The following is a 19,481-nucleotide window of genomic DNA, read 5'->3' as shown; positions in this document are numbered from 1 at the left end:
CCACTGCAAAATTATGAGTTTCTCTGGTTTTACTATGTATAGGAATGTGTTTGGGTAAAATGAACATTTTTGTTTTATTCTATAAACTACTGACAACATTTCTCCCACAATCCAAATAAAAAAATGAATGGAATGGAATGGCTGCCATACATGTAGAGATGCTGATATAAGAAAAAATTGCAGTGGTCTCTTAATTCTTTCCAGAGCTGTATACTAACGGTGCTCGCTTATGAGCGTGAAACCCGGTCACTTAAAAATTAGACAGAAACTGCGGACAACACAAAGAAGAAAGGAAAGATGTATGCGTAGAATAACAAATAAATTAATTAATCCTACAGCAAATCAAAACTGTTGTCCACACAACAACAAACACAGGAAGAATGATCTTTTCATAAGGGAGATTATAATAGTAATAATGATACCGAACACCAATCAACAACAGTGGGAATCCCAGTCTGTTGTACATTCATTCAATAATCAGCCCAGACAGCAATGATAATAATATATAACTTTTTTAATAAATTAGTAACTTAAAAGATGGAACAGTGGAAACAGTCCCCAAGCCTAATCAAGCTGCTTTTACACAATAAACCCTTTGCTACGTGGGGAAGACGAGAACTCAGATCTGGTGCAGGGGATTCTACATGGCACAATTTATCTGTATTATTGCAGAGTTGGCTGTTGCAAGCTTGGAAAAATGCTTGTCATACATCTTTAACATGTAACGTGTAACATGTAACTGGGAGGCCGTGATTTTGTGTTTGCATGTCTTGTGTGTTGCCTGCTGCGTGTTACGTGTCCTGGTCACTGTTCCGTCAGGTGTTTGACGTCGATCGACACAAAAAGGCCTGCGGGGACAGAACAGACAATGGGTCACTGAGCCTGGAAGACAGAGACACAGACAGACAGACAGAGACACAGACAGACAGGCAGAGACACAGACAGACAGAGAGACACACACAGACAAAGGCAGACAGACACACGCACAGGCAGACAGACAGACAGACAGAAACATGCACAGACAGAGACACACACACAGACAGAAAGGCAGACAGGCAGAGACACACAGACAGACAGGCATGGACAGAGAGACACGCACAGACAGACAGGCAGACAGACAGAGAGACAGACAGGCACAGAGAGAGAGAGAGATAGAGAGAGAGAGAGAGAGAGAGAGAGAGAGAGAGAGAGAGAGGCAGGCAGGCAGACAGAGAGGTTAATAAATAGTGCTAGTGTGTGCTGGAGCGTGTCGTACCCGTGGCTTCAGCATGCACTGTGGACCCATCAGCGCTGGTGACCCGACATGACACGAAGGTCTTCCTGCCCTCGACACGCTCCACCTTACAGTCCAGCAGAATCACAGAGCCCAGGGACACCGGGCTAAGAACAACACAGCAACACAATACAACACAACACAGCATCAGACTGGACACTACTGCAGTACAGTGCAGTGTGTATAGTAGTATATAGTACAGTGCAGTGTGTATAGTACAGTACAGTGCAGATACTACAGTGTGTATAGTACAGTACAGTGTGTATAGTACAGTGTATAGTAGTGTACAGTACAGTGCAGTGTGTACAGTGCAGTGTGTATAGTACAGTACAGTGCAGTGTGTACAGTACAGTGTGTATAGTACAGTGCAGTGTGTATAGTACAGTGTATATAGTACAGTACAGTGCAGTGTGTATAGTATAGTAGTGTGTATAGTACAGTACAGTGCAGTGTGTATAGTATAGTACAGTGTGTATAGTACAGTATAGTACAGTGTGTATAGTACAGTACAGTGCAGTGTGTATAGTACAGTGTGTATAGTACAGTGCAGTGTGTATAGTACAGTGTATAGTACAGTACAGTGCAGTGTGTATAGTACAGTACAGTGCAGTGTGTATAGTACACTGTGTATAGTACAGTGCAGTGTGTATAGTACAGTACAGTGCAGTGTGTATAGTATAGTAGTGTGTATAGTACAGTACAGTGCAGTGTGTATAGTACAGTGTGTACAGTACAGTGCAATGTGTATAGTACAGTACAGTGCAGTGTGTATAGTACAGTGTGTACAGTGCAGTGTGTATAGTACAGTACAGTGCAGTGTGTATAGTACAGTACAGTGTGTATAGTACAGTGTATAGTACAGTACAGTGCAGTGTGTATAGTACAGTACAGTGTGTATAGTACAGTGTGTATAGTACAGTACAGTGCAGTGTGTATAGTACAGTACAGTGTGTATAGTACAGTGTGTATAGTACAGTACAGTGCAGTGTGTATAGTAGTGTGTATAGTACAGTACAGTGCAGTGTGTATAGGACTGTACAGTGCAGTGTGTATAGTACAGTGCAGTGTGTATAGTACAGTGTGTATAGTACAGTGTGTATAGTACAGTGCAGTGTGTATAGTACAGTACAGTACAGTGTGTATAGGACAGTACAGTGCAGTGTGTATAGTACAGTGCAGTGTGTATAGTACAGTGCAGTACAGTGTGTATAGGACAGTACAGTGCAGTGTGTATAGTACAGTACAGTGCAGTGTGTATAGTACAGTGTGTATAGTACAGTACAGTACAGTGTGTATAGGACAGTACAGTGCAGTGTGTATAGTACAGTGTTTATAGTACAGTACAGTGCAGTGTGTATAGTACAGTGCAGTGTGTACAGTACAGTACAGTGTGTATAGTACAGTGTGTATAGTACAGTACAGTGCAGTGTATAGTACAGTGCAGTGTGTACAGTACAGTGTGTATAGTACAGTACAGTGTGTATAGTACAGTGTGTATAGGACAGTACAGTGCAGTGTGTATAGTACAGTACAGTGCAGTGTGTATAGTACAGTGTATAGTACAGTACAGTGCAGTGTGTATAGTACAGTGCAGTGTGTACAGTACAGTACAGTGTGTATAGTACAGTGTGTATAGTACAGTACAGTGCAGTGTGTATAGTACAGTGCAGTGTGTACAGTACAGTGCAGTGTGTACAGTACAGTGTGTATAGTACAGTACAGTGTGTATAGTACAGTGTGTATAGTACAGTACAGTACAGTGTGTATAGGACAGTACAGTGCAGTGTGTATAGTACAGTACAGTGTGTATAGTACATGTGTGTTTACCTGCGGTAGTTGATGTTGAGGTTGGCTGTGAGGACGAAGCCAGAGATGTAGGTGGCACAGATGCCAACTGCCGAGTCAATGATGGTGGCGATGGCACCCCCGTGGACATGCCTGGGCAAGACACACAACACACAATATATCTGTGAGTGTGCATTAAGTACCCCTCTCTTGTCAGTGTCTGTATTACTTAGCCCTGTGTGTGTTTATTACCCATTTGTGTATGTATTTTGCCCCAGAATAAGTGTATTAAAAGCTCCTGTATGTTAACTGCCCCAGTCTGTTTATGAATGGGCCCATGTGTGTTGTGTGTATTAGTTGCCCCTGAGCACGTATCATTTGCCCTTACCCAGGTGGCCCCTCCAGTCGCGGCCCACACTGGCAGATGCACACGGCACTCCGCTGCGCCCGGCTCACGAACACAGCGTACTCGAACCCTGAGCCCTGGGGCAGGTTGCGTGTGAACAGGCGAGCCTCTGGGTGGATCAGGCTGTCTGGAAACCGCCCATCTGCACATGCACATACGTGCACACACAGACCCACACAACACACACACACAAGGTGATACGCACAAGCACAGAGAGAGAGAGAGAGAGAGAGAGAGAGAGAGAGAGAGAGAGAGAGAAAGGGGCTGGTCAGTCCTGGCACAGATCATCCACCTTACACCCCTGCTATGCACCCGACACTTGACCCCCGACCCCCGACCCTACCCACAGAGAGCCACCCCTACCTCTGTCGTGAGTGACTGAGCGCCCGTAGCTGGGCAGCCGCTTCCAGCCCTCGTCCCGCCGGGCCTCGTAATGCTCGTACAGCCGCCGCAACTCCGGGGTCCAGCTGGGGTTGGGCAGGCTATAATCGTGGGAAACCGGGTCAGACGACACCCAGGGCAACCCCTGCTGGACAGCGCCGGAATCACACCCAGAGAGAGAGAGAGAGAGAGAGAGAGAGAGAGAGAGAGAGAGAGAGAGAGAGGTAAGAGTTAGTGGGAGAACGATTACAAATCGAAGTATCTCAGTAGGCAGGCACGGTACAGCCAATAGGAGAGCAGGACCTACCGTGATACCCCGGATGCTGCGGGGCCCGAAGCCCAGCGCTGACCTCGGGCTCGGTCGTGTGAAGGCGTGTCGATGCAGATGAGCCTCGACTTCGTGCCCGACTCTCCGACGCAGCGCCCTGCTCACTCGGACTGCGGCTCGGCTCAGCATGCCTGCTCTATTACAGAAGCCTCCCCGTGTTATTTAAAAACTATAATCTAATTAATATAGTGGTGTTTGTTTGATGTGTAACAACTTGAAAAAGATACAATTATTTAAAAAATCAGCATTTTCGTTTATTTTTTAGAATGTTAATATTTTAAATATATATATATATATATATATATATAAATGGTTTAAATAACTTTTATTTGTGTATGTATCAAGCAAGATAGTTTAAAAATACATAATAATAATAATAATAATAATAATAATAATAATAATAATAATAATAGGCTACTTAAAAAAGTATAAAATATATAGGCTAGGCTATAGAATATGTACAGCACTAATGTACGCTCAACTTCAAAACGATTTAAATATTTCACAGATTGTTTTTTAGCTATATAAGTTTAAAAAGCTATATATCAATACACTTTTCGTTGTGTACGTACAGACTGATTACGCAACTGAACGTCACTAGTAGAAAAATATAATATCAATCAGTTATTAGCTGAGCTGACGGGCTGATTCACTCTCTCGACAGCAGCAGATGGTTCGTTATTAAAATCCCACTAAACACTGACGTAATAATAATAATAATAATAATAATAATAATAATAATAATAATAATAATAATGTGTGTGTGTAGGTTGTTGCTCCCTCTCTTATCCTCTCCCGGAGTCCTGCCAAGCGCCGGGCACCGCAGTGACTTTGAACGCCGGCACGACCGGAAGAGCGCCGGCGTGACGCAGCAGCACTTCCTGCCCCGTTCGCCCGCCCTCCGCCGCCTGTCACTCAGCGAACCTCGTGATCCCAGCCGACGTGTCTGATTGGCCCGTGAGAACACGACGTCCCGCCTCCCGCTCGCTGTTTCCATTGGGCAACATCACTGACCGGTTATTGGGCGTTGCGTCAGGTTCAGCCTGATGATGACTTGTGCTTTGTGTATATGCAAGATTCAACATTTATTTCAAAATGGAAAGATTAAACCTTATTTTGTTATAGAATAACTTCAATCTTGTTTTTGTGGTGAACTGTGTGAAAAAACAAAGAAGAGTCTTCTAGTGTACTGTGGTAGCCTACTGACACAGTATTATTATTATTTGATTTCTTAGCAGACACCCTTATCTAGGGTGACTTACAACTGTTTAAAATGTTACCCATAGTAATCTAGGTAAAGTACCTTGCTCAAGGGTACAACAGCAGTGACCCACAACCCTCTGCTCCAGAGTCTAGTGCCCTAACCACTACTCCACACTAGTGTGTCGTGTGGTGTACTGTGGTTGCCTATTGACACAGTAGTGTGTTGTGTGGTGTTCTGTGGGCGCCTATTGACACAGTAGTGTGTTGTGTGGTGTTCTGTGGGCGCCTATTGACACAGTAGTGTGTTGTGTGGTGTTCTGTGGGCGCCTATTGACACAGTAGTGTGGTTTGCTGTGGTAGCCTAATGACATAATACAAATCTGTGCCCTATCGTGGTTTAATTGATTGTTAGACGCCAGCTTATACAATTGATATTTTATTAGTCTCTTAGTATAAATATAAATTAACATTCAATACACTGAGCATTCAAAACACAGTAGGTTATATACCACAAGCAGTACTTGTACAATTAATTAATTAATTAATTAATTACGTTACAAAAACACACAAAAAAGGTTTTAAAAAGAAGAAAGGGAGACATTTTACAGATCTCTTTAAATCAAGTAAAAGACAAAAACGTGAAGCTGGTTTAATTGGGTGAATAATTAGCTCAATTAAACAATGAATAGAAGCCAGGATCAAATATTAGAACTTACAAATATGTATCTGTGTCTCATACATAAAAACAAATAGAGCGTGTGAGAGAGAGAGAGATGGCGGTCATACAGGTACATAGATGGATGTACAAAACAACACAACCGAGCCCAGAACAGCACAATGCCAGTATGAGGATAAGGGACAGCCATGGGGTAACTGTTGGTGTCTGACCTGTCGCGATGGGGCAGGTGTCAGATTGTTCTACTGCCCAGGCTGTGTGGCTCCTCCCTCTTTCTCCCCTTCCTCCTCCTCCTCCTCCTCCTCCTCCTGCCCCCCAATCTTGCGCCGCAGTGTCTCCCAGAAGGCCACTCTCTCGCCCTCATCCTCCGGCCAGTCCAGGTACATGCGCTTCTGCACCATCTTTGCAAGTCTGGTAGGTCAGAGAAGACAGGATGAGGGGACAGAGTGATGGGACAGGGAGGGGGACACAGTGACAGGACAGGATGAGGGGACAGGGCGGGAGACACAGTGATTGGACGGGGAGGGGGACACAGTGACAGGACAGGATGAGGGGACAGGGAGGGGGACATAGTGTTGGAACAGGATGAGGGGACAGGGAACAGAACACAGTGATAGGACAGGATGAGGGGACAGGGAGGAGCAAGAGAGAAGGATGGGGACAGGACAGGGAGGACACATGGAGTGGATATATAGAGGCCACAGAGAGGAGACAGTGAGGACACTGCCATCCTTAGAATGCCAATTCCATCCCCCGCCCTTCTCACCTGTGATAGGCCGAAAGCTCGGAGGGGGCGATGTCCTCCAGGAAGATGAGGACAAGAGTGCTGGGTTGTTCTGCCAGCAGCCGGTAGGTGGCGAGGCGCAGCTCCAGGGAGCACCAGTAGCTGCGCAGGTAGGCGCGGCTCAGCACGCACACGGTGCAGCGGCTGGCGTTCACGCAGTCGGTGATGTTGTCCACGATGCCCTTGCCCACCTCGAAGTCCCGGCTGTGCAGGCAGAGTCGCAGGGGCAGGGCAGGGAGGGCGGGGCCCGGGCCGGGACCCTCGAGGCGGGGCAGCATCTCCCGCACCACCCAGGCCTCGTTGCGGCTGCTGTAGGACACAAACGCATCGAACTGCCACTCCCGTTCCTCCTCCTCCTCCTCCTCCTGCTCATCCTCCCTCCTCTGCAACCTCCTCCTCCTTCGCCGCCGGCCCCCCAGCTTCCTCTCCAGCCGCCCCCGCGCCCAGAAGAAGAGCGCCAGCATGTGCCAGCGGGCCAGCCGGTACCCCAGCGCCCCCACCAGCAGGGTGCCCACGCAGGAGGCGGTGGACAGGAAGCAGTGGAACTCGGCGTCCGTCTGGCACAGCCGCTCCATGCTGGACACAAAGTCGAGCCGGCTGTAACGGCGCACGCAGTGCTGCTGCTCCAGGTGCACCACCTGCACCCCCGGCGCCGCTGCCGCCCAGTCCAGCAGCCACATGTTGCTGCACTCGCAGCGGAAGTCCAGCCGGTCGAAGAACAGCAGGTGCAGGGAGAGCAGTGGGAGGAACAGCCCCTCCAGCAGCACCAGGGGGCTCTGGCTGTAGAGGCGCAGCAGCCGCAGGGAGTGCAGGTCACGGAACATCGCCGCCGGCAGGAAGCTGAGGCGGCAGTTGAGCAGCTGGAGGGAGCGCAGGTTGGTCAGGTTGCGGAACAGCAGGCTGAGGTCGGACTGGTTGTGGAAGTTGAGGTCGGTGAGCTTGAGGCGGCGCAGCGCGTGCAGGTGGTGCAGGCCGCTGTAGTCGGTGAACAGGTGCTCGGGGTTGGCGCGGTACTCCAGCGACTCGGCGCCGGCGAAGTAGGGCGCCATGAACTGGTCGCAGCAGATCATCTGCCCGTCACCCACCCGCAGCGCCCGCACAGCAGCCCACACCGGGCTGGGGCACTCCTCGAACATCAGTTTGTTACCCCGCAGCTCCAGGTCGAACGGCGCGTCTGGGCCCGGGGCATCACCCACCCCCAGGTACGTCCCCTCGCCCGCGTCGATGGCCAGCCGCCGGATCTTGCGTGGGAAGCCGTAGAACAGCAGGTTGAGGTGCAGCTCGTACACATAGTCCAGCTGGCCCAGGCTCAGCTCCCGCAGCTCCGCCAGGTCCCGGAACACACCCTCCTCTAGCCTCTGCAGCGGGTTGTCGCCCAGCAGCAGCACCTCCAGCCGCCACAGCCCCGTGAACCAGTCCCAGCCCAGCCGGGTGAGCCGGTTGCCCTGCAGGCTCAGCACCCGCAGCACAGGCAAGCCCCGGAAGGCCGTGCGGTCCAGGTCGCTGATCTGGTTCTGCTGCAGGTCCAGCTCCTCCAGCCGGGGGAAGCAGGCGAACTGGAGGCCTGCCAGACTCGTGAGGCGGTTGCCGGGGAGACGCAGGGTGGTGATGTTGGAGGTCGGTGCCCCCTGCGGCCGGGCCTGGCACAGACTGGCGTTGACTAGACCACAGTGCCACAGCTCCAGCGCTCGCAGCCCCTCCAGCGGCGCCCAGAAACCCAAGTCCAGCTCCGCCAGCAGGTCGTAGGACAACACCAGCTCCCCCAGCCCGGCGCAGGCCCCGGCCGCCCCCACGCTGAGCCCCTGCACCTGGGCGTGGGAGACCTGCAGGGTGTGGGTGGACAGCCGCAGGGCCAGCCGGCACAGTGCAGTCAGGCTCATGGAGGGGGTTTGGCCCATTATCTCACCCCCCAACTCCAGCCTCCTGGCACCGACCAGTCCCGCCTCCCCGATTTGGGCTGGGTCATCGGCGAGAAACAACAGGGACAGCCTGGTCAGGTTCCCGAAGGGCGCCAGGGCCCCAGGTTCGATCTGCACCACCTTGTTCTGGGTCAGGATGAGCGTGTTGACGCCGGACACGTCGGGCCACCCCTCCCCGCCCGCGCAGCCCCCGCCCCGGACCCAGGAGATGTCGTTCCGGGCCAGATCCAGCATCTCCAGCGCCCCCAGCCCGCCCAGCCGGCACACGGCCTCCCCCAGCTCCCTCAGGCAGCAGCTGTGCAGCTGCAGAGACCGCAGCCGGCCCAGGGGCGCCAGCAGGGCAGGGGGGGCCAGGGCCAGGTGTGCGCCGATCAGGGTCAGGTTCTCCAGGCGGTGGAGGCCCCGGAAGGCCCCCGCGCTCAGGGTGATGTTGCGACATTTGTTTTCAGAGACCCGCAGGTGCAGCCCCCGCAGCTCTGCCAGCCCCTCGAATGCCCCCGCTTCCATCAGCGCCTGCTCGCCCCAAACCCCACCCACCTGGAGCCACCGCAGCTCGGGGAGGCGGGCGAAGGCACCAGGGCCCAGCCAGGGGGCACGCAGCTGCAGGCAGAGGGTGCGGACGGCAGGGGGCACCTCTCTCAGGTCGAGGGCGAGGTCCGTCACGTTGTCGCACTCCGCCCAGGGCCCCTGCCCCGGCTCCAGGGTGCAGGGGACCACCCCCCCAATGTCACCCTGCCCGTCCTCCTCCTCGAACCATACGCAGCGCCGCAACAAATGCCCCTGCACCGCCCCCCACAGGACGAGGAAAAGGAGGAGTGGTGATTGGTATTTCCAGACTCCCATTACCCTGCTGGGCGAGTCTATGTCTCTGTGACTCTTTCTCACTCTCGTCCCCGTCTCTCCCTTCCCCTTGCGTTCCTGCCCCTCAGAACTGTCCTCTAATCTCTCGTTTCTCTCTCTAACCCACGTCAACTCTATTCTCTCTATCGTTCTTGTTCTCTCCCTCTCCCCCCAAGCCCCTCTCTTACCTCTCCTCTCCCTCTGGTCCCAAATCCCTCTCTCCACTCTCGGACTCTCTTTTCTTTCCCCCTCGTTCTGTCTCTCTCTGTGCCCCAGTCAGTGTGAGTGCACTGAGCCTCGAGGACTCTCCACTAGCTGTCCTCTCTGTCCCCTGTGCTTTCTGTGGTAAGACAGCGTTCTGTGATCCAGGCTGTGACGGGCTGGGTCCCAAGGGGCAGGGGCAGGGAGCTGGGGGAGTAAAAATACATTTTTTCCCCAGACCACTTCTCTTTTCACATAATTTGTTTTAAGTCTGCCTTGAACAGAGGAGAGGAGGGGGGATTTATGCATTCAAGCTGTGTAGAGGACTGAGTTAGTGAGTGATACACTGATACACAGATTTACTGATACGCTGTAAGACAAGTCTAATGTACTGACTGTGTGTGTGGTGTGATGTACTCCCGCCAACAGGAACTGAGAGATTGGGACACAACACAATCTTATCTTGAGTCTACACTGTGAGGAACTGACTCTTTCTTGCGTTTCCCTCCCTGAGAGGTAATCTCTGCTCTACAAACACCAAGGAGACTGTATTCTTATGACAACTCACCGATAGACATACAGGTGACACAGAAACACACACTGACAGACACACGAGGTGACACAGAAACATGTGCTGACAGACACACGAGGTGACACAGAAACATGTGCTGACAGACACACGAAGTGACACAAACACATGGTGACAGACACACACATGGTGACAAACAGACACAGTGACAGAGATATACACGAGGTGACACAGAAACACACGCAGTGACAGAGACATACACACATGGTGACACAGATACACGTGGTAACACAAACACACAGCGGGGACACAGAGACAGACACACAGCTGTAAGAATTTCAAACATCATCTTTTATTATTTTTCATTTTCTAAAAGGCACAGCAGCATGACAGAGGGATCTCGACAGGAGACAAAGACAAATCTAGATCATGGCTACAGACATCTGCACACACACGCATGCACACACACACATACATACATACACACACACATACATACATACACACACACACACACACACAAACACACACAACTAGCATCACTATACAACAAATGAATAAAAGAAAAACAACCCAAAAAAAGGACCAGGCCCATTCCCCGGGATAAATAATAAATGAAATGGATGGATCTACAGTGTCTTCATTCCTTTCAAACTTATTCTCCACATTAATGTGCTATTATATTGAATTGTATTTTATGGTGGTTTTGTGTGTCCGGTAACTCAGGCTTGGCTGCTGTGTGTGTCTCTGCGCCAGGGTCCCCCCTCCTGCCTGCCATCCTGCTGCTCCGCAGGGTCCCTGTGAGTGTGCTCTGACTTCCTCCGTGTGTCTGAGAGAGAGAGAGACAAACAGACAGACAGACAGGGAGAGAGGGGGAGGGGGAGGGAGAACAGGGAGAGAGTAGGAGAGTAGAGAGACAGAAGGAGAGTAGGGAGAGACAGGAGTAGGGAGAGAGTTTGGAGAGAGAGGGGGAGTAGGGAGAGAATGGGAGAGAGGGGGAGAGTAGTGAAAGAGTACAGAGAGAGTGTGAGAGTAGGGAGAGAAGGGAGAGAGTAGGGAAAGAGTAGTGAGAGAGGAGGAGAGTAGGGAGAGTAGGGAGAGAGATGGAGAGTAGGGAGTCATCAATAACTGTTAAAGTCTTAATTGTATAATGACTATGTATTGTTCCCATCGCTCCCTGTTCCTGAGCACCGGGCCTGTCCGTCTCAGCACTGCTCTCTCTCTCTCTCTCTCTCTCACCTCTCCGCCGCTCCCCCTCTCGGCCGGGCAGGGCGAATCTCCTCAGGGCCTCCCTCTGGAACCCTTCCATCTCCTCCTCCAGCTCCCGCCCTCCCTCGCCCCCTCCCTCCGCCAGCTCCTCCAGGATCTCGCCCAGGTCCTCCGCGAAGTCCCTGAAGGACATCTTGTGATGCAGGAAGACGCCGTCCTGGAAGAAGTCGCCGGACAGCCGCCGCAGCTCCTCCTCCGCCGGCCCCGCGCTGCCCCCCAGCCGCTGCAGGTAGCCCCCCAGTAGAGCCTCGAAGGCAGGTTCCTCCACGGGCCGCAGCCCCTCTCTGCGGGCGCAGGCGGCGGTCCCGTCGCAGCCCTGCAGGGGGCGGTAGTGGTGCATCCGGTCCCCCTGGCGCTTCCAGAAGGCGTTGTGGTCATGATGGCGATGGCCCGGTTTACCCGGTGACGGAGGCGAGGCGGAGGAGAAGCCCGGACCCCGCCAGTGTCGGCCGCCCTCTCTCTCTCTCCCTCTCTCCTTCTGCCCCTCCTTCCTCTCCTCCCTCCACTCTGGCTTCCCTCTCTCCCCCTCCCCCTCCTTCCTCTCCTCCCTCCACTCTGGCTTCCCTCTCTCTCTCTCGCCCTCCTTCCTCCACCGCTCCTCCTGCTTGCCGTCCCTGCCTCCTCTCTTCCACTTCTCTTTCTCCTTCCATCCCTCTCCCCCCTCCCTGGCCTCTCCCTCCGGCCCTCTCCTCCTCTTCTCCCCTCCCGGCCCCTCCTCCTCCCCTCTTTTCCTCTCCTTCCCCCACGGTCTCTTCCGGCCCCCTTCCCTCGCTCCTCCCCCTCCTAGTCTCTCTATCTCGGCCGTCAGCCTCCTCTCCAGATCGACCAGCCCCTCCTTCACTCCTCTCTTCCCTCCCCTCTCCTCCCTCGTTCCCCCCATCAGCCCCTCCAGGCGGCGCCGGCTCTCGTCCAGCAGGAGGCGCTGTCTCTGCAGCTCCTGGCGCAGTGTCTCCCCCTCTCCTCCCTCTCCCTCCTTTGCTCCTCCCTCTCCCATCTCTCCTGGTGGCTGTGTGGGGGTGTGGTTCGTGTCTCCGCTCTCCCCCAGCTGGGCCGTAGGGGGTGCTGCTGTGGAATCCTCGTGGGCGGGGGGGCTGACAGCAGCTGGACGACGACAACAACAACAACGACAACAATGAAGACAGATCAGTAAGCCTGCACTAAGAATCAAGGTTCAACACACCTTATAACAGGTTATTAAATTAATACATCGATTAATTTGTCCTCCCTCCCTCTCCCTGCCTCCCTCCCCCTCCCCCTCTCCCTCTCTTTACCTGTGATGTGAGTGAGTTCAGAGACTCGGGTCCTCAAGCTCTCCAGCTCCCCCTGCAGGCCGGGCAGAGAGGCCAGCTCGGTGCGGAGGCGCTCGTTCTCCTCCGCCAGCTCCCTCTCTCCATCTGCTCCTCCTTCTCCTCCTGCTCTCTCCTTCTCCTCCACCCTCTGCAAGGCTAAAGCCAGCTCCTCCTTCTGTTCCTGAGAGAGAGAAAGGGGGTGGTGAGTGTGTATCAGTGTGTGTGTGTGTGTGTGTATCATTGTGCATGTCACTGTACGTGTCAGTGTGTGTGTGTCTATGGCAAGCCATTTTGACATTTAATCCATAATTGCTGATATCAAGAATTCAATTTCTGATATCCAAAATACAATTTCTGATATCAACAATTGGCAGTTAATACTTGATATCAACAATTGTATTCTTGATATCAAAAATGCATACTAATTAACATCCTGTTAAGGATTAAATTGTATACATAGAATGTGTGCATATGTGTCATTGTGTATTTAGTGTGTAGTCAGTGTGTGTGCATACGTCAGTGTGTGTGCGTGTCAGTATGTGTGTTGTCTATGTACCTGCAGCTGGGCCTGTAGCAGTGCAATCTGCTGGTTCTCCTGGGCCAGTTTATCCAGCAGAGCTGCCGTGGACTGGACAGACTGGGGGTCGAAATCTGGGCCAGAACCAGACCAGTCCTGGGACACGACACGGACAGAACACAGAACACAGAACACACAGACAGACAGAGAGAGAGAGAGAGAGGTTAGTCTCAATCTCAGACAGAGGGTGAGATACAGCAGAGAGCGGTACTGCCCTGCAGACTGACCTGTCTGTGCAGATTGACATCCCTCAGCTCCACCTCCTCCTCCTCCAGCCCTGAAGAGACAGAGACCATCACACACTGTACAACACACACACACACACACACTGTGCAACACACATATACACACACTGTACAACACACACTGTGCAACACACATATACACACACTGTACAACACACACACACACACACACACACACACACTGTGCAACACACATATACACACACTGTACAACACACACACTGTGCAACACACATATACACACACTGTACAACACACACACACACTGTGCAACACACATATACAGTGAGGGAAAAAAGTATTTGTTCCCCTGCTGATTTTGTACGTTTGCTCACTGACAAAGAAATGATCCGTCTATAATTTTAATGGTAGGTGTATTTTAACAGTGAGAGACAGAATAACAAGAAAATAATCCAGAAAAACGCATTTCAAAAAAGTTATAAATTGATTTGCATGTTAATGAGGGAAATAAGTATTTGACCCCTTCGACTTAGTACTTGGTGGCAAAACCCTTGTTGGCAATCACAGAGGTCAGACGTTTCTTGTAGTTGGCCACCAGGTTTGCACACATCTCAGGAGGGATTTTGTCCCACTCCTCTTTGCAGATCCTCTCCAAGTCATTAAGGTTTCGAGGCTGAAGTTTGGCAACTCGAACCTTCAGCTCCCGCCACAGATTTTCTATGGGATTAAGGTCTGGAGACTGGCTAGGCCACTCCAGGACCTTAATGTGCTTCTTCTTGAGCCACTCCTTTGTTGCCTTGGCTGTGTGTTTTGGGTCATTGTCATGCTGGAATACCCATCCACGACCCATTTTCAATGCCCTGGCTGAGGGAAGGAGGTTCTCACCCAAGATTTGACGGTACATGGCCCCGTCCATCGTCCCTTTGATGCGGTGCAGTTGTCCTGCCCCCTTAGCAGAAAAACACCCCCAAAGCATAATGTTTCCACCTCCATGTTTGACGGTGGGGATGGTGTTCTTGGGGTCATTCCTCCTCCTCCAAACACGGCGAGTTGAGTTTGATTTTGGTCTCATCTGACCACAACACTTTCACCCAGTTCTCCTCTGAATCATTCAGATGTTGGCAAACTTCAGACGGGCCTGTACATGTGCTTTCTTGAGCAGGGGGACCTTGCGGGCGCTGCAGGATTTCAGTCCTTCACGGCGTAGTGTGTTACCAATTGTTTTCTTGGTGACTATGGTCCCAGCTGCCTTGAGATCATTAACAAGATCCTCCCGTGTAGTTCTGGGCTGATTCCTCACCGTTCTCATGATCATTGAAACTCCACGAGGTGAGATCTTGCATGGAGCCCCAGACCGAGGGAGACTGACAGTTATTTTGTGTTTCTTCCATTTGCGAATAATCGCACCAACTGTTGTCACCTTCTCACCAAGCTGCTTGGCGATGGTCTTGTAGCCCATTCCAGCCTTGTGTAGGTCTACAATCTTGTCCCTGACATCCTTGGACAGCTCTTTGGTCTTGGCCATGGTGGAGAGTTTGGAATCTGATTGATTGATTGCTTCTGTGGACAGGTGTCTTTTATACAGGTAACGAGCTGAGATTAGGAGCACTGCCTTTAAGAGAGTGCTCCTAATCTCAGCTCGTTACCTGTATAAAAGAAACATGGGAGCCAGAAATCTTGCTGATTGACAGTTGATCAAATACTTATTTCCCTCATTAACATGCAAATCAATTTATAACTTTTTTGAAATGCATTTTTCTGGATTTTTTTGTTGTTATTCTGTCTCTCACTGTTAAAATACACCTACCATTAAAATTATAGACTGATCATTTCTTTGTCAGTGGGCAAACGTACAAAATCAGCAGGGGATCAAATGCTTTTTTCCCTCACTGTACACACACCGTACAACACACACACTGTACAACACACGCACACACTGTGCAACACACATATACACATGCACTGTACAACAGATAAACACGCACTCTCACACAGATATACAACACACATGCACACACCCCACCACATCATAAACATCTACAGCACCATGAGCTGCAACATTATTAATAGTCACACAGTGCGGGAGCGGCTCACAGTTGTGTGCAGTGGTCCAGCAAACACAACGCAGTGAGGGCACACAACAACAACAACAACAACACATGCCAATGAGGTGCAGGGTTACAATGCACAACACCCGAAGAGCAAGGCAGTGTTGCTCTACACAGTGGGTTAGTCTGCACTCTCTCTACCTACCGTCCCCCAGGTCAAACAGCACACCTGCAGACACGGCACAGGTTAGACTGGACTGAAACGCAACCCTTCCCTCCCTCCCTCCCTCTCTCTCTGGTACTGACCTGAGAACAGGATGCTACCCAGCCCCAGCAGCACCAGGGCTCCCAAGATGCACTTGTTCAGCGAGAGGCCGCCCCACCCTTCCTCCTCTCCTCCCTTCCTCCTCTCCTCCTCCTCTTCCTCCTCCTCCGCTGCATGGCCTGGGGTGGGTTTTCGTCTCCGCAGTCCACCCCCCACCACCCCCATCTCCCCTCCCGACTCCGAGTCCAGCTCGTCAGACTCTGTGAGTAGAAGGGCAAGAGAGAGAGAGAGAGAGAGAGAGAGAGAGAGAGGGAGAGAGGAGGTGAAGCAGAAAAGAGAGAGAGAGAGAGAGAGAGAGAGACAGGATATGCAACTGATGAAAACACAGTTTCTTACACAAGCGCTGTGTGCATCAATACGGACGCACTGATGTCCCCATGTCCATTCCATGTCTTCCAGGGCAACGCGCAAACAGCACGCAATCTGTAACCCAGCTGACCGCAGCTCAGCCCAGGCAACACACAGCCAACACACTCACACTTATGCGGCACATGTGCCCGACGTGCAATGCACAACACAGTAGAGCGCACACCGAAGCATGGTCTACATCGCCAGGGTTCGAGAGAGGAACCGCCTACGGAAACACAGAGACTGGGAAGAAAAATCTATGCGGTTGCATGAGAAAATACAGACTGACGGGCAGAATTAGGATCGTGTTTCACTCTTCATTGACACAAGCTCCAAAACATCTTTTAAAAACACAGAACAAAAACACCTTCTTTTCAAGACACACACACACACCGTCTGACTCCAACTCAACTTGCACACAGGCCAGGGGAGCATGCGTCTCTCCCACTCAGCATGCACCCCGCAATCCGGGCAGGCACCTCCTACCCATACCTCCTCGTCCAATCAGACGCCTCCCCCAGCTACGGAGCTCGGCCAGGGTCACGCCCCTCACCAATGGAGCCACCAATCGCACTTCAACACAAACACACAGGGGTTGTTTCTTTTACGGCCAGGACCCCAGTCCACCCTTCTCTCCTCCCTCCCTCTCTCCTGCCCCCCACCTCCCTCTTCACTTCCTCCATCATCCCTCACTCTTCTCCCACACCCCCCCCACTCTCCCGCCGGTCTACCTGCTTGCTTGCCGATATCAGCCACCTTCTTGGCCAGCCCCGGTCCGTCCACTTCCTCCAGTAGGCCCTCCCCTTCCTGTGTGATGGGGGCGGGGAGTATGACCACGTTGGCATCGGGGGCGGGGCTTGGGCTGCTCTCTGTCGCCGTCTCCTGGCAGACCTGAGAACGATGACAACAACAACAACACACTATCAGCGGGGGTCTCTCCAAACACACAGTGGGAAGAAGGGAGATGGAGGGAAGGGAGAGAGAGAGAGAGAGAGAGAGAGAGGGGGAGGCTCACCTGCAGGCCCTCCTCAGAGTGCCCCCGCCTGGCCACTTCCTCAGCATGGACAGCCTCCTTCTCGCTGACACCCCCTGCCAGGACACAACATACAACACAGTAATACTTTTAATAACAACCTTTAACAGCATAGTAATAACACAGTATAACTCTGATAATAACCATATAATAGCAATCACATTTCTTCTCATCTCACGCTCTGTTCTCTCTCCTGATGTTTACCTGTCAATTCATCTCCGGGAGCAGGGGGTGTGGCTGTAGGAATGACAGTCCCATCATCACCTGGGCCCACATTCTCTACAGCAGGCTCCTGCAAAAACAGTGGAGGGTCAAAGGTCAAGGGTTATTCTTCCCCACCCCATTCTCTGACTATTTATGAGTGTATTCATGTTATTACTTATGCAGTTATGATATATGCTGCTCATACCTCTGGGGAGAGCACAGTCCAGCTGTGGTTGGAGCTGCTGCTGTTGCTGCTATTGGAGTTATCAGACATCGCCCCCTAGTGCTTCAGCACGGGAACTGCAGTGGGGGAGAGACCGGAGAGAGAGAAAAAAAAAACAATGGCACAGTTTCTTTTGCAGTGGTGTCTGCCTGCTCCTCCCTCCCTGCCTGCCTCTCCCTGCTTCCCTCCCCACCCCTCTTCTTCCCACTCCACTGCCCCAGCTCCCCGCCCCCTTCCTCTCGCCCTGTCTCTCCCTGTCTCCCTCTCTCTCTCTCTCTCGCTCTCTGCTCAGATCACACATGACCAAACATGGCCTGGCCGTTCCACAACACTGCCGGACAGGAATACAGGCCCCTATAAACAAAGTAACTCTCCTGGGATTATTTTGGATTATTTTCCCAGACTATTATCTTAGTTTTAGTTTCCTACGCAAATACAGTGCTATGGGAAAGCTTTACTGTACTGTATTATACTGTGCTACAGGATACAGGATATAGTATAATTTATCAGACTAAATACTAGTGTACTTTAAAATACTATACTGTATGACTATACTATATGATATAAAATACTGTACTATATTCTATTATACTGTATGACTATACTATATTCCACTATACTGTATTACTACACTGTAATGATCTTGAGCCTCAAGATCGCTACAATACTATATGACACACTGTACTGTCATATTCTACTATGCTGTATTGCTATATGGTATTATACTATATGATATACTGTGCCATATTCTACTATGCTGTATTCCTATACTATATGATATACTGTAGCAGATTCTACTATGCTGTATTGCTATACTATATGGTGTTATACTAAAGGGTGTGTTGTTTACGGAGGGAGGCACAAACTTCAGATGTTGGTTTATATTTTGTAGCTGTGACACGCACGGCCGCAGGGTGACAGCTGACGCGCTCATCCGGGGACTTTCCACGACGTCACAGTACGCATGTGCGTTTGTATACATACGGCGTTCCCTCTCAACATCGCGACAAGAGGCGTCTCTGAAGACACACTCGCTACAGCGCAAACCCACCATTGTGTTCTAAGCACACAGCACCACACAAGAGCCGTGCAGGTGCGGCGAGGCGCACAGCTCTGAAAAACACAAGCCTGACCGCTTCTCTCCCGGAAGTCTCTCTCTCTCTCTCTCTCTCTTTGGTGGCGTCGCCTCCAGAACAAACCGCTCCAGTCGTCCCCCGCCAGGATGAGAAGTGAAACTCCCTGTCTGTGCTTACCGTGCGCCGGAGGACGGGCTCTCTCTGCGGGTCTGTCTCGGCGAAAACTTTCTTCCTCCGCTCTCTCTCTCTCGCTCTCGGATGAACTTGGGCAGAAGTTTGCAAAGCTCCCCGTCCCCCTCTCCGCCAATGGGCTGGCGCGCTGCCCCCCGAGGTCCCGCCCCCCGCCGGCCTCGCAGCCAATGAGCGGCCAGCTGCTGGGGCGGACAGTGAGTGACGGCTGCAGGTGTGAGTGACAGCTGCTGCGGGGAAGACGAGCCGAGTGACGTGTGTGTGTGTGTGTGTGTGTTTCTGCGGCTCGGATTACATCCAATTCAAATCACACCGTCTCTGTCCTGTCCCCCCCCCTTCTCTAGCACCTGTCCCTGCTGATATTTGCAT

At 51.6% G+C, this 19,481-nt stretch overlaps 3 protein-coding genes across 6 annotated transcripts; all 3 read right to left on the bottom strand.

Moving 5' to 3' along the window:
• Positions 1 to 496: 496 nt before the first annotated feature.
• Positions 497 to 5,020, bottom strand: them4 (thioesterase superfamily member 4). 2 transcript variants are annotated; one of them, XM_066721311.1, is made up of 6 exons: positions 4,153 to 5,020; positions 3,828 to 3,993; positions 3,447 to 3,606; positions 3,101 to 3,211; positions 1,256 to 1,380; positions 497 to 848 (listed from the first exon to the last, which is right to left on the bottom strand). In XM_066721311.1, exons 1-6 carry the CDS (start codon positions 4,300 to 4,302, stop codon positions 805 to 807), a joined length of 756 nt encoding a protein of 251 aa, XP_066577408.1. In that variant the 5' UTR covers positions 4,303 to 5,020; the 3' UTR covers positions 497 to 804. The 2 variants fall into 2 exon arrangements, with proteins under 2 accessions (XP_066577408.1, XP_066577409.1); XM_066721312.1 differs by having other exon boundaries at positions 3,828 to 3,990; positions 4,153 to 5,019.
• A 1,274-nt stretch (positions 5,021 to 6,294) lies between these two features.
• LOC136767356 (toll-like receptor 12) lies at positions 6,295 to 9,598 on the bottom strand. The gene is made up of 2 exons (XM_066721125.1): positions 6,819 to 9,598; positions 6,295 to 6,463 (listed from the first exon to the last, which is right to left on the bottom strand). Exons 1-2 carry the CDS (start codon positions 9,596 to 9,598, stop codon positions 6,295 to 6,297), a joined length of 2,949 nt encoding a protein of 982 aa, XP_066577222.1.
• A 1,057-nt stretch (positions 9,599 to 10,655) lies between these two features.
• On the bottom strand, positions 10,656 to 19,221 carry pbxip1a (pre-B-cell leukemia homeobox interacting protein 1a). Of its 3 annotated transcripts, XM_066721308.1 has the most exons (13): positions 19,101 to 19,221; positions 17,830 to 17,924; positions 17,625 to 17,712; positions 17,403 to 17,476; positions 17,119 to 17,278; positions 16,880 to 16,960; positions 16,021 to 16,239; positions 15,920 to 15,943; positions 13,688 to 13,737; positions 13,440 to 13,556; positions 12,866 to 13,064; positions 11,565 to 12,695; positions 10,656 to 11,154 (listed from the first exon to the last, which is right to left on the bottom strand). In XM_066721308.1, the coding sequence occupies exons 2-13, from the start codon at positions 17,896 to 17,898 to the stop codon at positions 11,048 to 11,050; spliced, it is 2,319 nt and encodes a 772-aa protein (XP_066577405.1). In that variant the 5' UTR covers positions 17,899 to 17,924; positions 19,101 to 19,221; the 3' UTR covers positions 10,656 to 11,047. The 3 variants fall into 3 exon arrangements, with proteins under 3 accessions (XP_066577405.1, XP_066577406.1, XP_066577407.1); XM_066721309.1 differs by lacking the exon at positions 15,920 to 15,943; XM_066721310.1 differs by lacking the exon at positions 16,880 to 16,960.
• Between the last annotated feature and the right edge of the window lie 260 nt (positions 19,222 to 19,481).

Source organism: Amia ocellicauda, chromosome 14 (assembly GCF_036373705.1).
Source record: "Amia ocellicauda isolate fAmiCal2 chromosome 14, fAmiCal2.hap1, whole genome shotgun sequence".
NCBI classification, from domain to species: Eukaryota; Metazoa; Chordata; class Actinopteri; order Amiiformes; family Amiidae; genus Amia; species Amia ocellicauda.
The sequence above is the reverse complement of the archived record's forward strand: the minus strand, read 5'-3'. Positions and strand labels throughout refer to the sequence as shown.

Coding starts and splice junctions, on each gene's coding strand:
- LOC136767356 (XM_066721125.1), bottom strand. CDS start 9,598: ATGGGAGTCTGGAAATACCAATCACCACTCCTCCTTTTCCTCGTCCTG. Junction 6,464..6,818: donor GAGCTTTCGGCCTATCACAG/GTGAGAAGGGCG, acceptor CTGACCTACCAG/ACTTGCAAAGATGGTGCAGA.
- them4 (XM_066721311.1), bottom strand. CDS start 4,302: ATGCTGAGCCGAGCCGCAGTCCGAGTGAGCAGGGCGCTGCGTCGGAGA. Junction 3,994..4,152: donor GCAGCATCCGGGGTATCACG/GTAGGTCCTGCT, acceptor GGCGCTGTCCAG/CAGGGGTTGCCCTGGGTGTC. Junction 1,381..3,100: donor CTCAACATCAACTACCGCAG/GTAAACACACAT, acceptor TGTTGTTCTTAG/CCCGGTGTCCCTGGGCTCTG.
- pbxip1a (XM_066721308.1), bottom strand. CDS start 17,898: ATGTCTGATAACTCCAATAGCAGCAACAGCAGCAGCTCCAACCACAGC. Junction 16,240..16,879: donor GCGTCTGATTGGACGAGGAG/GTATGGGTAGGA, acceptor TTCTACTCACAG/AGTCTGACGAGCTGGACTCG. Junction 13,065..13,439: donor TGCTACAGGCCCAGCTGCAG/GTACATAGACAA, acceptor TCTCTCTCTCAG/GAACAGAAGGAGGAGCTGGC.